Source organism: Cryptomeria japonica, chromosome 3 (assembly GCF_030272615.1).
Source record: "Cryptomeria japonica chromosome 3, Sugi_1.0, whole genome shotgun sequence".
In the NCBI taxonomy this organism is placed as follows: domain Eukaryota; kingdom Viridiplantae; phylum Streptophyta; class Pinopsida; order Cupressales; family Cupressaceae; genus Cryptomeria; species Cryptomeria japonica.
In genome coordinates this window covers 915646911-915661917 of record NC_081407.1, presented here as the reverse complement: position 1 = coordinate 915661917, position 15007 = coordinate 915646911, and the positions used below count along the sequence as shown (strand labels likewise).

Here is a 15007-nt window from a genome sequence, read left to right as displayed (position 1 = left end):
AGCAATGGTGAAAAGCTCAGGTCTGAGTGTGATGGCAGCCTTCAAACCTCAATGGAGGTCAACAATACCTTCAAATTTGCCCAAAATGTGGCATAATCTGCCTCACTAACAAAATCACAGCCTACACAATCATGGCGCCATTTCAAGTTCGCAAAAAATATGGCTTAATCAGCTACCAATACTTCTTGAAGTTCTCCTCAATGGCAACGCCCAGGTCTGATTGGGCAAACACACTCTTTAAATCTGCAACTTAGCTTCCAAATATGGTGTCCAATGGAAACTTGGGCAAAAATCGCCCAGCAAGGACCTCCAATCTGCCTTTAATCAGCCACTTAACCATCACAAATGGCACTTATAGTAATATTTTAATGTTGGCTGGATCCTTTTATTCGTGTTCTCTCCTTGAAAAACTTCACCACACAAGCAATGTGGGATAAAAACTTGACTTTTATACTTGCCTAGAAAAATCGATTTGCATTAGGAAAATAATTAATTATTAAATGATCATTGCAAATCATTAAATAATTGTTTTTTATAATTAAATAATCATTATCGAATGCAAACAATTAAATTTGGCCCACTTGCATTAAAAATGTTTCAAATTTCATTCAAATTTGGCCAGCTAGGGAAAAAACGTCCCATATCTAGATAAAAATCCAAGTCAAAATGTCACAACCCGATTTAGATGAATAATTTTTAAATTAAGTTGATAAATTAGGAATTGATATTACTTGACAATATGGTGACACTAGGCGACATTATTATGATTGATGACATGATGACTTATTATGCTCGTTAATATTATTGATGACATTTAACGATATTATTTTGATGTTGAATGACATTAATTGATGCTTGATGTTTAGTGATGTGATGTTAATGTAATTTGAAATTATTGATGGCAATTTAAACTTAATGTTTATGGAGATTTTATAATGTAATCTGACGACTTTGTTGAGCGCAAGGTAATCTGACGACTTTGTTGAGTGCAAGGTGGATGCAGGGACGACCGTCGAAGGCGGACAAATAACTGAGGAGGGGTCTCCTAGCTCATCGGCAGTAACCTAGGGAATATGGATTGTGCATTCACACACATGCACACGTAGTAATTAAACAAATTAATAATAAATAACATTAAGAAATAATTGAAAAAAAATTTAAAAAATAAATTTAAATGCTAATAAGAGATTTCAAGCAATGAATTTAAAATATTGATTAAATGACTTAATATTAAAATTTAGAATAAAACATGTGACTTCTAATGAGAAGCAGAGTTGAACTAATTGTTTCTTCCTATCAACTCCCAAATTTTCTCTTCCTGACTGGCTAATCAAACCAGTCCATCTTTTGATTAGTTTTCCCAACTAGCAAATCTATATGAGTTTTCTCCACATCTACTTTCAATCAATTCTGGACTATTCAGTCAAGATCCACAATCTGAGGATCGATTTCTTCTAACCAAATGGCTATAAAACCAAATCCTTTGCCATCATATCAGTCGATCAAGTTTAACCATCGCATTTTCTTTTTGAATCGTTTTCTCTGTGGGAAAAGGAGGGGGGTATTTTGGTTGGCGAATCAATTAGACAGGGGGAAGGCACCAGTGACTATTCTCAACACGCCACCCCCTCATGAACTCTCTGCCGCCAAATACTGAAGGAGCGATTTGCTTGGGAGAGTTGCAGACAGCAAGGCGCCACCTCTCCTCATCTCTTTAAACGTGGGCTGCTAGCAATGTGATTGGCCAGTATAGAAAACCATTTTTTCTTTGACTGTGGAAGCCGCCCTTTTCTGATTCCTCCCACATAGCAGCTAGGATCAATTTGGTTTTCCCAAGTCGATTTCAGGTAAGTTAGAGACTATCACCCCATTGCATCTCACTTGGCAATTACAAATGGTTCGATTTTCCTTGATATATTGCTGAAGTAGTCGATAAGGATAGGAAAGAATTATGTTTTCTGATGCTAACATTTTATTGAGCTGTGCAAGGAATCTGGATAAAATTGACTTATGTTAACCATGCCTCCTCTCTTGCTCCATTATTTTCTAATATCACCCTTTTCTTTCCTCTGTTAGGGTCGATTTATTCAGGTTAATATATTGTTCAAGTTAAGTGTGCAGAATATATTTATCTGCCTATGCCCCCCTGTCTGTCATTTTTCTTCCACGATGGATTGCAAGAAGGAATTATTTTCTGTTTGCTGTTTGGGCCAATTTTAATGGTCTATAGTGCTAACTTTACTTTTGTGGTTGTGTATCATCCAATCGCCCTCACCAACTTCTCATTTTCTTCCAATGCTAGAGTCTTTTGCTTCTGAATTTCACGGCTTGCTGAGTTAATATACCTGGCGAGCAGTCGATTTTTACCAAGGGACTTGGTTGTTTGGGTCGATTTATATTCTGATTGGCAAATTAATAATAACCTCTAAACCATCACAATTTCAGGTTAATAGCATTATTGGTAAATATAAACCAACATTTAATTGAACATATATATATATATATTGCTTCTTAAATTTTATTGTTTACTTCAATAAGAAAGTCGTTCCAATTGGGTAAGATTGGGTTCTAACCATTGTTTATTTTCAAATTGAACTTAACGATAGTGAATATCTAAAAGTAAGAGATAAGGAGAAATTATAATAAATCAATGTAACCAGGAAGGGTAAATATTCTCCTCTGGTCTATAATGGATTTAAAATTTCAGAAATAGATACATATATATATGATGTGTTTTATTGCAATTGAATGGAATCCAAATGGGTGTAATTTAAAAGGAAGTAGCTAACATGATAAAACAATTATTAATATAAAGAAAAATACATACCCGGGAGGGGTAATTATTATCTTCGTCTATGAGGGATGTATAATGGATAGGGTGCTTGATTATGGGTTAAATAGGGAAGGGTGTTTTTCACCTACCCAAAAGGGTTTTATTGGCCAATACTTTATTACTTTTCTCCTGCCATATCACATGTACATAAGTTCAGCAGGGTGTTGTTAGATGATACATGCACGCACAAGTCCATTCCTGAAAGTTGATGCCGGCTTGCTAGGACACTCTGTCGTGAGGGATGGGAGCTTGTCATGAGCACCAAGAAGCAAAAGCTTCAATTGGTTGGGCGGATAAAAGGCCTGGGTTATTTGTTCGTCTTCCAGATCGCAGAAGGATGCGAGTCCGATGGCGAGGAAGACAACATCCGGAGACAGAGACTTTTGTAAATTATTGTAAAATCTTATGTAATATTGTATGTGTAGCGTCGTAAATTGTACGCACTTGCTAGGGTGGTACAATTTCACACCTAGTTTAGCACCCGTCTTAGTGCATTTTACATTCTGCATTGCATTTGTCCTTAAGCACTTAATTAATCAAATTAATTAGGTCTAAGGTCCTATTTCATCATTCTCTACATCATAAAATTGGGCCCTTTTCACTAAAGCGCGCCCTTCGCATTTTATTCCTCCAATACACCACTTAATCAAAAACCCTAATTAAGTCCTATTTCGAACTTGGGGGCTTGGTTTCGGGGTCAAAACATCTCGAAGTCACCTGTAACTTCGGGATTCTCTCTAAAATCATCATATCCGACTGCCCTGAAAATTTGGTGAAAAGTTGTCGGGACCGTGGCGCCCAAAGTGCAACATGGTCCCGGACATTTTTCCCGAAATTTTAGGAGCGCGATCCAATCATAAAATAAAGCTTAACCCCAAGAAATTGGCGGGATATTCAATCTCTAGGTCGGCCAAAATACGAATTTACGACCTAGGGTTTCATACATAAAAGCTCTCTTTCCTCATTTGAAGAGATCCGATTTTTGTTTCCAGGAACTTCATAGGTAGCGAAAGAGCAGATCTTTGAAGACTTCAACATCTTACAACATCTTTCTATCAAGCATCTATCAAATTCATTCATCCACTTAGGGCTTGGAAGACATTGAAGAACAATAGGAGATTACCAACTGAAGATTGGCTTGTACTCCTCCCTTGAGGGTTGGGTATGATTTCATGTTGTTTTCATGTCTTTACATAAGCTTCAATACATCATTTATTCATGCTTTAGATCACTTTGCATCTTGATTTAGAGCATTTACGTTATCATCTACAAGCAATTAGGGTTTACTTTCTAGGTTACTCTAGTTTGCTTTCTTGCATTTTAGGACCTTGCACACACACTAGGTCCGCACACACAATACATTTTACAAAACAACTTGGCTATTCGTGGAGGTGGGAATCACCGAAGCGGGGGTTTGACTAAGGCAAAACCCTATATAGCCGCCCATACACCCTTTTCCAGATATTATTGCAGGTTTCGGGATTCAGACGACGCCGTAGGATACAGATCCGGAGAAAGAAGGTCGAGACAGCACTCTGTATCAAATTGCAGAGCAGAAGACTGGGACAGGAGCGTTGGGCGCCCTGGTCCTGCCAGGACAGGGGCGCTGGGCGCCCTGGTCCCTGGGACAGAGGCGCTGGGCGCCCTGGTCCTCCGGACAGACAGCTTCCCGACAGTGTTCCAGAGTGCAGAACAGCAGTTTCCGGTGCAGTTTTCAGGACAGTGGCGCCCGCGCCCCCGTCCCGAACATTTTCAGTCTGATTTTGACTCCGGGTACACATCTGCATTCTTATTTCATCCTTGTATTTACAGCTGTTCATTGTTTAATCTCAATTCTGCAATCTTGTTATTAGTTCATACTTGCATTTTGGGATTAGGGTTTGAACTTGCATTACTTGATCTTACAATTTCAACAAGGGAATAGAAATCCTAATAGATATCCCGTGGCTCTCTCTTTCACCAAAAGAAGTAGCCAATTGTGCGATATCTCTAGGCTCTTTCGTATTCCGTAATGTGTGTCAAAAGGTAGGATTAGGGCATGATTAACCTAGTCTCGCTTTTTCCCCTACATAGTATGATTAATGAGTTCTTGTAATAGACCAATGTGGTCTGATAACCAAGCTAAGTAAGCTATGTATGATCAAGTTGTGAAAGCTATGTAAAAGGGGGTCTATAAGGCCTACTATCAAAAATGCGACAAGAACTCGCCAAGAAGATGTAACTAACAAAAGTAAGAAAAAACTACTAACCACTAACATGTGTCCTACTTGTGTATGTTTTGTGGATATGTGCTTTCATGCTTAGTCTTCTTTCATTTCGTGAATGTTTGTTTAAGTTTGATGCATACTTTAAGTTCGCATTTGTTTTTTGCATGGACCATTATGTAAGTATTCTCTTGATGAGTTTCTTCATAAGCGCGACGCTCAAATTAGATGCTTGTCGTATACGCTAGCTATGGTTATCTTTTAACTCATTTCTATATTCGCTATTAATTGCTTAGAACATTTATCTGATTTGTCATTTTCATAACTTATGGATTGAATGTAACATATTGTACTCACAATTACGACAATTGTTATTCATTTGCTTAATAATTAACTTAAGACTTGCATTTACATAAGTGGAAAATTTACTTAGATTTAATTGGAAATCAATTATGTTGGGTTAGGACTAGCGGGACATTACACAAAAATCATCACAAGGCATCACAATTGCCTTTTGGGGAAAAACGACCCCTATCTGGATAAAAATCTAGATCAAAAAATCATCATCATTCATACTTGGGGAAATTCACCATTCATCAGGACAATTATCCACATTAAAATCCATCAAACTTGATCAAATTGTCCACATCAAAATCATCTGCACTCCCAAGGGGAAAGCATGGGTCATTAGTATTAAAATATTTAATTATATTTTAGTCACCTATATTTAGTTACTTGTTTAATGGTCATTTAGCTTTTTAGTTAATTAGCTTTTAAGCTTTATTTAGCATTTAGCTTTTTCTTTTTAGTAGTTCACTTTAAACGACTTGTTCTTAGTTTAGAACGTCATCTTGTAATCTGTATATATACGCTTGTATATTGTTGAATAGATTATCCGATTATTGAATCATTCATTTAATTTATTTTTCCATGGTATCAAAGCGCATGGAAATTAAAAATTTCGAAAATTTTTGTTATTAAAATTTTTCGAAGTTTTTATTGAAGAGATTTTTTTAAAACTGTTTTTTTTTTTAAAGAGCAATTTCTTTTTCTCTACCTGGGCGTCGTTTATGTTGTACATCCGACCTAGGGTTTCTGCCCCTATTTTTTTTGCGTTTTTTTTTGAAAAAAAAATCGTCAATATTTTTACTATCTAACAGCTAGACTCTTTTTCCAATAAGGCCTTAAATGTTTGAAACATGGTGAACACCTCTGATTTCTGCTTAAGAAAATAAACCCACATGCGTCTGCTGAAATCATCAACAAATAATAGAAAATACCTGCATCCAGTAACTAGTGACTGATGGAGTGTTCATGGGACCACAGGTGTCTGCATGAATCCAAGGTCTTGCAACTCGTTCATGCAAACATTTGTGGTCCCATGAACACTCCATCAGTCACTGGATGCGGGTATTTTCTATTATTTGTTGATGATTTCAACAAACGCATGTGGGTTTATTTTCTTAAGCAGAAATCAGAGGTGTTCACCATGTTTCAAACGTTTAAGGCCTTAGTGGAAAAAGAGTCTAGCTGTCAGATAGTCACTCTTCGGTCCGACAATGGAGGGGAATTTTGTTCTACAGAGTTCACCAGCTTTTGTGCATCACATGGCATAAAGCATCAGCTTACCACACCTTACATCCCACAGCAGAACGGTGTTGTTGAGAACAGGAACCGTACAGTCACTGAGATGGCTCGGTCTATGTTGGAGCATAGAAATGTTCCAAAACACTTTTGGGCGGAAGCGGTCTTTGCTGCAGTCTACCTTCTGAACCAGTCTCCCACAAAGGTCGTTAAGAAGATGACTCCAGAGGAAGCTTGGTCTGGCAGGAAGCCCAAAATCAGTCATTTGAAAGTTTTTAGCTCTACAGCTTATGTTTGGATTCCAGATGCCACACGCACCAAACTAGATCCAAAGAGTCAGAAATTGATGTTCATCGGCTACAGTGACAACCACAAGGCATATCGGTTGGTTGATATAGACACTAATCACCTCATATTCAGTCGAGATGTAGTATTTGATGAAGAAAGAGGGCCTTTTCAGCCTTCCTCTCCCGATTTGAGCACTGAGGATCACCCTCCAAAGGCTGTAAGTATGGGTGTTCGTCTTCCCTTAGCTCCACCTGATGGGAGGGATTTAGTTGACTCTGAAGTTGTGGGGTCTCCCAGGCATGACATTGCACCCCCTGACTTTCCTCAGGATCTTCTCGATCCACATCCAAAGGAGCTTGCTCCAGATATTCCAAGCACTCTTCATCCTGCAACAAATGTTGGTACTTCTACTCTCCGGCCTAAGTGGTGGGCCAAGACTATTGGTGATCTTCATGATGATGAGCTCATTGAGGGTAGATCAGTTAGAGGTAAGAGCAAGCAACACACAATTAATTTTGCTCTTATGGCCAACATTCACAGTATTTATGAGCCTCAAACATATACGGAGGCTAAAGGTGTACCTGAATGGGAAAAGGCTATGGCAACGGAGCAACATAGTCTTCTGAAAAACAACACTTGGGTATTGTCCGATCTTCCTCCAGGAAAGAAGCCCATTGGCTGCAAATGGGTGTTTAAAGTCAAGTATAAAGCTTATGGGAGCCTTGATAAGTACAAGGCTCGGTTGGTGGCAAAAGGGTTTTCACAGAAGGAGGGCATCGACTATGAGGAGACATTTGCTCCCACAGCCAAGATGAGTACCATTAGGCTTGTCCTCGCTCTCTCAGCTCAATTTGGATGGAAAGTCCATCAAATGGACGTCAAGAGTGCCTTTCTCAATGGTGATTTGTAGGAAGAAGTCTACATGACGCAGCCTCCAGGTTTCAAGGTTGCCGGTAAGGAACACCAGGTATGTAGACTAGTCAAAGCACTCTATGGCCTCAAACAGGCTCCTCGTGCATGGTACATCAAAATTGATAAGTACTTGATTGATCAAGGCTTTCAGAGGAGTCCTTCAGATCCCAATTTGTATGTCAAACATACTAGTGATGATATTCTATTTCTAGTAGTCTATGTTGATGATCTCATCATTACTGGCAATGCAGCACATCTGACCATGCAGGTCGAACAGAATTTGTGTCAGCATTTTGATATGACAGATTTGGGACTTCTCCATTATTGTCTCGGTGTAGAAGTTTGGCAGACTGATAGCCACATATTCATTTCTCAATCAAAGTATGCCAAGAGCCTACTAGATAAGTTTCGAATGCAAGATTGTAAACTTGCATCTACACCTATGGAGATAGGGCTCAAATTATCAGCCAAATCAGATTCACCTGTAGTGGATGAGTCTTCATTCAGGCAACTAGTGGGCAGCCTCATCTATCTCACCGCCACTAGACCTGACATCAGTTATGCTGTGAGCTATATTTCTCGCTTCATGTCAGCCCCAAAAGTTGAACATTGGGTTGCGGCGAAGCGTGTGCTTAGATATGTGAAGGGCACTCCTGATTTTGGCATTCTGTACAGCAAAAGCAAAGATCCTAGGCTGGTTGGTTTCACAAACTCAGATTGGGCAGGTTGTGTTGATGACAGAAAGTCAACTTCTGGGTATGTTTTCAGCTTGGGTACAGGTGCAGTCACATGGACCAGCAAGAAGCAACAGGCAATAGCTCTTTCCTCGACCGAAGCAGAGTATCAGGGAACTGTTAAGGCAGCATGTGAGGCAATTTGGCTACGTAGGATGCTTGCAGACATGCAAATGTCTCAACCAGGACCTACTCCCTTGTTTTGTGATAATCAAGGGGTTCTAAAATTAGCCAAAAATCCAATCTTCCATGAGCGGACAAAGCATGTGGAGCTTTATTGTCATCTCATCCGCCAGCATGTTGAAGATGGGTCAGTGATACTGCAGTACATTCCTACAGAAGATCAGACTGCAGATATCCTCACCAAGTACTTGAGCCCGACAAAGTTTCTCAAATTTAGAGGGCAACTTGGTGTGATAGATAGCATGACCATTAAGGGAGGGTATTAGAATATTTAATTATATTTTAGTCACCTATATTTAATTCCTTGTTTAATGGTCATTTAGCTTTTTAGTTAATTAGCTTTTAAGCTTTATTTAGCATTTGGCTTTTTTTTTTTAGTTAATTAGCTTTTAAAGATTAATTTAGCTTTTAGCTCTTTAATCTTTTACTTTAACGTTATGTTCTAATTATAGAACATCGTCTTGTAACCTCTATACATACGTGTGTGTATCGTTCGATGTAATCATTTCGCTTTTCTTTTTTTGCAGATTGAAAATTTTCCTAGGGTTTCTGCAATTTTCAACTAGGGTTTTGAACCTTCAATTCAAGTCGAAATTTTATTCTGATTACAGATTCTTGGTGGGTTTTTCGAGACCTCAACTGGGTCGTTGACAAATTTTTCCGAGTGCATCATTTTCCGTGCCTTGATTTTTGAGCCGTCAAATCTACATTTTGTTTTCAGATTCTTGGTGAGTTTTTCGAGAGCTTTTTTGGGTTGGTATCAGATTTTTCTGGGTGCCTCGTTTTCCGCACCTCGAATTCTGTGCCAGCAAATTTATCTTGGAATTTAAAAACAGTTCACAATTTCTGTGGACGTTGGGATTTTTGTTGTTTTTTAGGGGCACCATTTATGCTGTTTTAAGTTTGCAGAAATTTTTTAATTTCTAGATTTCTTCCAAACCTTGAAATTTGCACCTTAGAATTCGTGCCAGAATTCTCCTCCAGGGTTTCAGATTTTTTGTGCAGCTGCTTCTATTCTGATTTTTTAATCAAATTCTTTGTCTCATGCTTTCACTAGGTTGACCTCATTCAACCTCCATTTTTGTGATGGCATCTTTGACCAACATCATGTTGGAACACAGCCAAAAGTTCAACAACTGCCACAACACCTGGAAACAATGCATGTTCACGATATCTGAATATCGTTGCCTTGATCAGATTGATTTAGGCCAGACCTCGTCCTACAGGTCCCAGGGTTTTCACATTTTTTTTCCTCAAAAATTGTTCGCAAGGTTTAGAATTTTTTCCTTAAAAATTATTATTCGTCATCTGCAAAGCTTGCGTGGGTTTTCTGATTTTTCTCCACAAAAAATCATGGGAGGGTTTTGCTTTATTTTTCCTCAAAAATCAGGGAGTGTTGTTTTACCACGTGATGTCTGCCGTTTTGTCATGTGAGGTTTGTTGTTTTACCACGTGATGTCTAGTATTTTGCCGCGTGATGTTGTCTAGTATTTTCCTGCATGATGTTTGATGTTTTACTGCGTGATGTTTGGTGTCTTACCACATGGTGTTTTGGGTCTTGCCATGCAAAGTTTCAGGGTTTTGTTCGATTTTTTCCACAAAAATCGTTTCAAGGGTTTTTACCATTTTTTTCCACAAAAATGATGATTTGTATCTTCACTTTTGGAGGGTTTGCCAATTTTTCCTCAAAATCATGGTTTCAGGTTTCAGTTTGGTTACCCAACGTCAAGTTGAATGGATTTTGGTATTCTTGGTCATTAACACTTTTCAAATCCAGGGAGGGTCTCCACCACATTAGAGTGTTCTTTTCATTTGTGATCAAAAGACCTGCAATGTCTTCTGTAGGGTAGTTAGTAGATAGAATGACCATTAAGGGAGGGTATTAGAATATTTAATTATATTTTAGTCACCTATATTTAGTTCCTTGTTTAATGGTCATTTAGCTTTTTAGTTAATTAGCTTTTAAGCTTTATTTAGCATTTAGCTTTTTCTTTTTAGTAGTTCACTTTAAACGACTTGTTCTTAATTTAGAACGTCGTCTTGTAATCTCTATATATACGCTTGTATATTGTTGAATAGATTATCGGATCATTGAATCATTCATTCAATTTATTTTTCAATTAGGAGGATTTCCCAACACTTAGTCAAAATTTTGCCTCCCTGGTGGAAAATCAACCTCCATCAGGATAATCAATGGAGGAAAAATAGGGTCCATCGGAATTCTGGTAGAAATTCACCTCCCATCATGATTTTGAGTGGGGGAAAATCATGGGTCATCAAAATTCTGGTGGAAATTCACCTCCCATCAGGATTTTGAGTGGGGCAAAATCATGGGTCATCAGAAATGTGGGGGAAAAGCACCTCCCATCAGGAATTTTGACATTTTGACCCTTAGAATATGGATTTTCAGGAATTTAATGATTTAACCACTCAAAATCATCTGGACACTTAGAATTTTCAATAAAACGCATCGGGACTTAGGCAAATTTACCAAAATTTGAGCGAAACAAAAGGAAACCTATCGGAATAAAGTGCAAAATCAACTTGAATAACTTCCTAGGAGCGAGAAAATAACTCCTAAAGGTCCCGAAATACCTTAGCACTTTAAAATCACCGACTTGGACACATCTAAATTCATTCACGCTCAAAAGTATACACTTAGGCAAAATTTAGGATCACATTTAACAATTTGACATTTTAAACACGTGATCCTATTCAAAATTCAAAAAACCCTCTCATAAGCAAAGGCAAACACTAGGAAATTATTACTAAACCAAGGCAATCTAAGCAAAACACCTACCCTAAAAAGCAAAAAGTGGGGGGTCCCCATTTGCAATGGGGCGACGTGTGAAGACGTGACAACAGGACCATCATGGAAGTCTACTCTACTGCGGCGATAGTTTGTCTATCAAGAGGGAACATTCCTTGTCATTTTTGCCGCAGCTCAAGCATGTTACGTTTCCTTTCAGTCTGAATTGAAATGAAAGTATCAATTTTGTTCTAGTTTTTTACAACAATGATATGAATAGTCGAATGTGTTTAATCATCGTATAGTGCAGTGTTTTTGAGATTATTCCATCTTCTTAAAACATTGAGAGCAGAGTGATGATCTGACTATATACCCTGTGTATGGTATGACAGAGCAGCAAATTTGTGGTCTTTGAATTTAATTAATACTTAATCAAAGTGTTATATGTAACCACCATGCGGATCATTCTTGCTACATTAATAGCATTATATTTTGTTTAATTGATTTCTTGAGTGATTCCTAGTACATTTAACCGAGTTCTCATCCAATTGGCCATCCTATTTTGGAGGGGAGATAGTGCATATGAGGAATGCAAGTAGCTTGGAAGCCATTCCGGTAGGGGAGATAGTGCGTATGAGGAATGCAAGTAGCTAGGAAGCCATTCCTATAGAGACACCCCAAGTGGGGCTGGGAGACCATCATTCTGTACTCCTGGGCAGGATGGAACGACTTGATGTGCCTTGTATGATCTCCCAAGTGGTGTTCCATAATGACGATGGTTTGTTTGGGTAGAACCTTAAAGGAACCCCATATGAACATTCTGAATATTATAATAGTTATTGGAGTTCTATTTATAACATTGTTCCATGCCCCTGGGCAAGATGGAACAGCTCGATGCGCCTTGTATTATCTCCCAAGTGGTGCTCCATAATGACAGATGGGTTGTTTGGTTAGAACCTTAAAGGAATCCCATATGTGCATTCTGAATATTATAATAGTTATTGGAGTTCTATTTGTAACATTGTTGGATTATATGTTTATTTACCTTTTGATAACTAAACTGGCTGCAGGCTCTAAATCAAAGTATTAAGTTTGACAATTTACATTTCCCAACATCATCTATACCTCATTTATGAATTCTAGGGCAAACTGAATTAAGTCCCCAGTAGGGGACATTACAAGCAGTTCCATGGCGATTTGAACCCTGGTCTTCATGGGGACAATGTCCAGCCCTAAACTCGGTCACACTATCTAGACTAATTAGTTTCAGAGGGTGAGCTTTTAAGTTTGAGTAATTAAGTGATTCTGGGGACAGCCCGGGTTAAACCATGCGCCCTAACCCTCAAGTCACACCGTCTGGACTCATTAGCTTCAGAGGGTGAGCTTTTTACGTTTGAGTAATTAAATGACCTCCGCACAGCACAGCCCGAACCTGGGCCTTCCGCGTTCCGGGCCCCAATCTACCAGTCAGCACAACCTAGCAGACCATGACCACTGGAACTTTCAAAAGGCCATTCTCGGTAATGGAACCAATGGTCATTAAAAAATAAAACATGACTTGAGGCCTAATCTGACATGTTAAAACGTAAAACACATTGAAGCTTTTCGTAGTGGAACATTCACATCTCCAGGATAAATAATAAAGAATTGCAAATGCATAAAAAATCCCATCCTTAAGGCCAAGTGCAAGCCTCGGGCGAATTTAAAAGGAAAAAGCCCTCGAAATCCATGCATTACGCCCAATTCAGGGCTCATTTACCCGAAAAGAAGTTCACTAAAAAATGCCAAGAGACTCACTTGTTCAAATGATCGAGTAGCTCGTGCAACGAATCTCTGTCCACGTCGGCGAGCAAGGCAGGCTGATGCGAATCGTCGCCTGGACCAGAGCCCGTCGCATTGAGCTTCTCTTCTGCGCGCACTGGCCGGTAAATAAAAATATCGTACAAAAACCTCCCCTGTGAATTAAGAAACGCAGCATACACTGGGCCGCTTTGAGCCGCCGGCTGGTTCGGTGTGGGCACCGGCTGACGTGTCTGCTCCTCTAACAGTCTCAGATCGTTTGTGATGAGACCCTGCAGAAACTTGACGGTATCGGGCCCGTCAAAGCGCAAAACCCCGCGGCTATTGAGGCGGGAAACAAAAGGGCCCCGCTCGCTTAGAGACGTCGATCCAGCGGCTGACTGTGATTTTTCTGAGCAATTACGGAATGTTGCTGCACTGTGGAAATGGGAGCGGATTGCGGAGTTTAGCTTTGCTTCGCCTGTAAGCCATTCTGTCAGCCTTTGCTGTGGAGAAATCGACGCCCATACTAATCTCCGTGGAAGCATTATAATTTGGGCTTTGCCTGTGAAAAATAGGAGTCGCAGTCTGGACTACACTCATTTTTTTGAACCTCCTCATGTGCCTGATGTCTACTCGAGATATTGAATGGGTTCCGGCGTTGAAGATTTGAAAGGTGTGACATGATGTGCCACGTGTGGAACTACACGTGTTAGAAAAAATTGACGTGGAATTACGACAAGAGAAGAATACGTTGCCATGTTTTACTTTTTTCTGGTTTCTTCAAGGGGCTACCTAAATTTGGACCTTTAAGAATAGAATAGAACTTTTTACCTTCATCAAGTGAAGAATAACTTAAGTCTTTGTAGCTTTAATACTTTGTTTGTTTTTTTTAAATCTTATTCTAATTAAAAAGAAAATAATTTAGAAGAAGAAAGAAGAAATTATTTTAACGTTCATGAGGTTAAATATAGTCTATGGGATATACTCTTTAAAAGTCAATTTATGCATTACAACTTTTTTCTTGTGCGGTGTGATGATGAGAGCCCCTAACTTCTCCACAAACCCCTCATTGAATAAATTATCCCAAGAGTTGTCTGCAAGAATGTTTTCATAATTGTCCATATTGTTTTAGCATTGTGTAGTGCCCACTTACAAGCTTTTTCATTTTCTCCATCCAATCCTTTAATAAATCTTATTAGTCCATGCCTGTTGGAACTGAAGTGAAGGGCTAAAACATTAACCGGTTATTAAAGGCTTCCTTGTTATCCAATCAAATCTTTAGATTTTTTAACAAAAATTTGATTGCAACTATGTCTTATGTGAAACTTGCATATTTTTTAAGATTATTTTTGAAGGAAATATTTTCTCCAGGATTTCATTGGCATGGGAAACCGTGCACAAAGTTTTTCACAGCGATAGATGCAAGAGAACGCACAACAAGCAAGGTTTGTGTCAAGTAAAATCAAGTCTCAAGTTGCGAAGCGTTTTGCAAAGTGCAGGTCACACGCGGAGGTTAGGGTTCCAAACATGGTTGCATGTTGTTTTGAGGAGAGAATAGATAATGGCAGACGGGTTTGACTGACAGTCGTGTTACAAATACAAGGCCCTTTAAAGAATTACCCACACTTCTGGAAATCTGGGGAGGAGTGTGGTGGTTTTGACATAGAGCATTTGGCAAATTCGCAATTCTGATTTGTAAGTTATTCCTTTTCTTTGTCTCACGTGCTTTGTCAATAGA

The 15007-nt window shown here is 38.9% G+C and overlaps 1 protein-coding gene across 2 annotated transcripts in view; it reads right to left on the bottom strand.

The window, feature by feature from the left end:
- Nucleotides 1–13893, bottom strand: part of LOC131074068 (putative transferase At4g12130, mitochondrial) — a 51223-nt gene extending 37330 nt beyond the window's left edge. Inside the window, exon 1 of one of the 2 annotated variants that reach the window (XM_058010716.2) lies at nucleotides 13285–13893. In XM_058010716.2, coding sequence (XP_057866699.1) covers nucleotides 13285–13814 — 530 coding nt within the window. In that variant the 5' untranslated portion in view covers nucleotides 13815–13893. The remainder of the gene's footprint in view (nucleotides 1–13284) is intronic. The other variant, XM_058010640.2, reaches the window with a different exon arrangement.
- Nucleotides 13894–15007: the final 1114 nt, after the last annotated feature.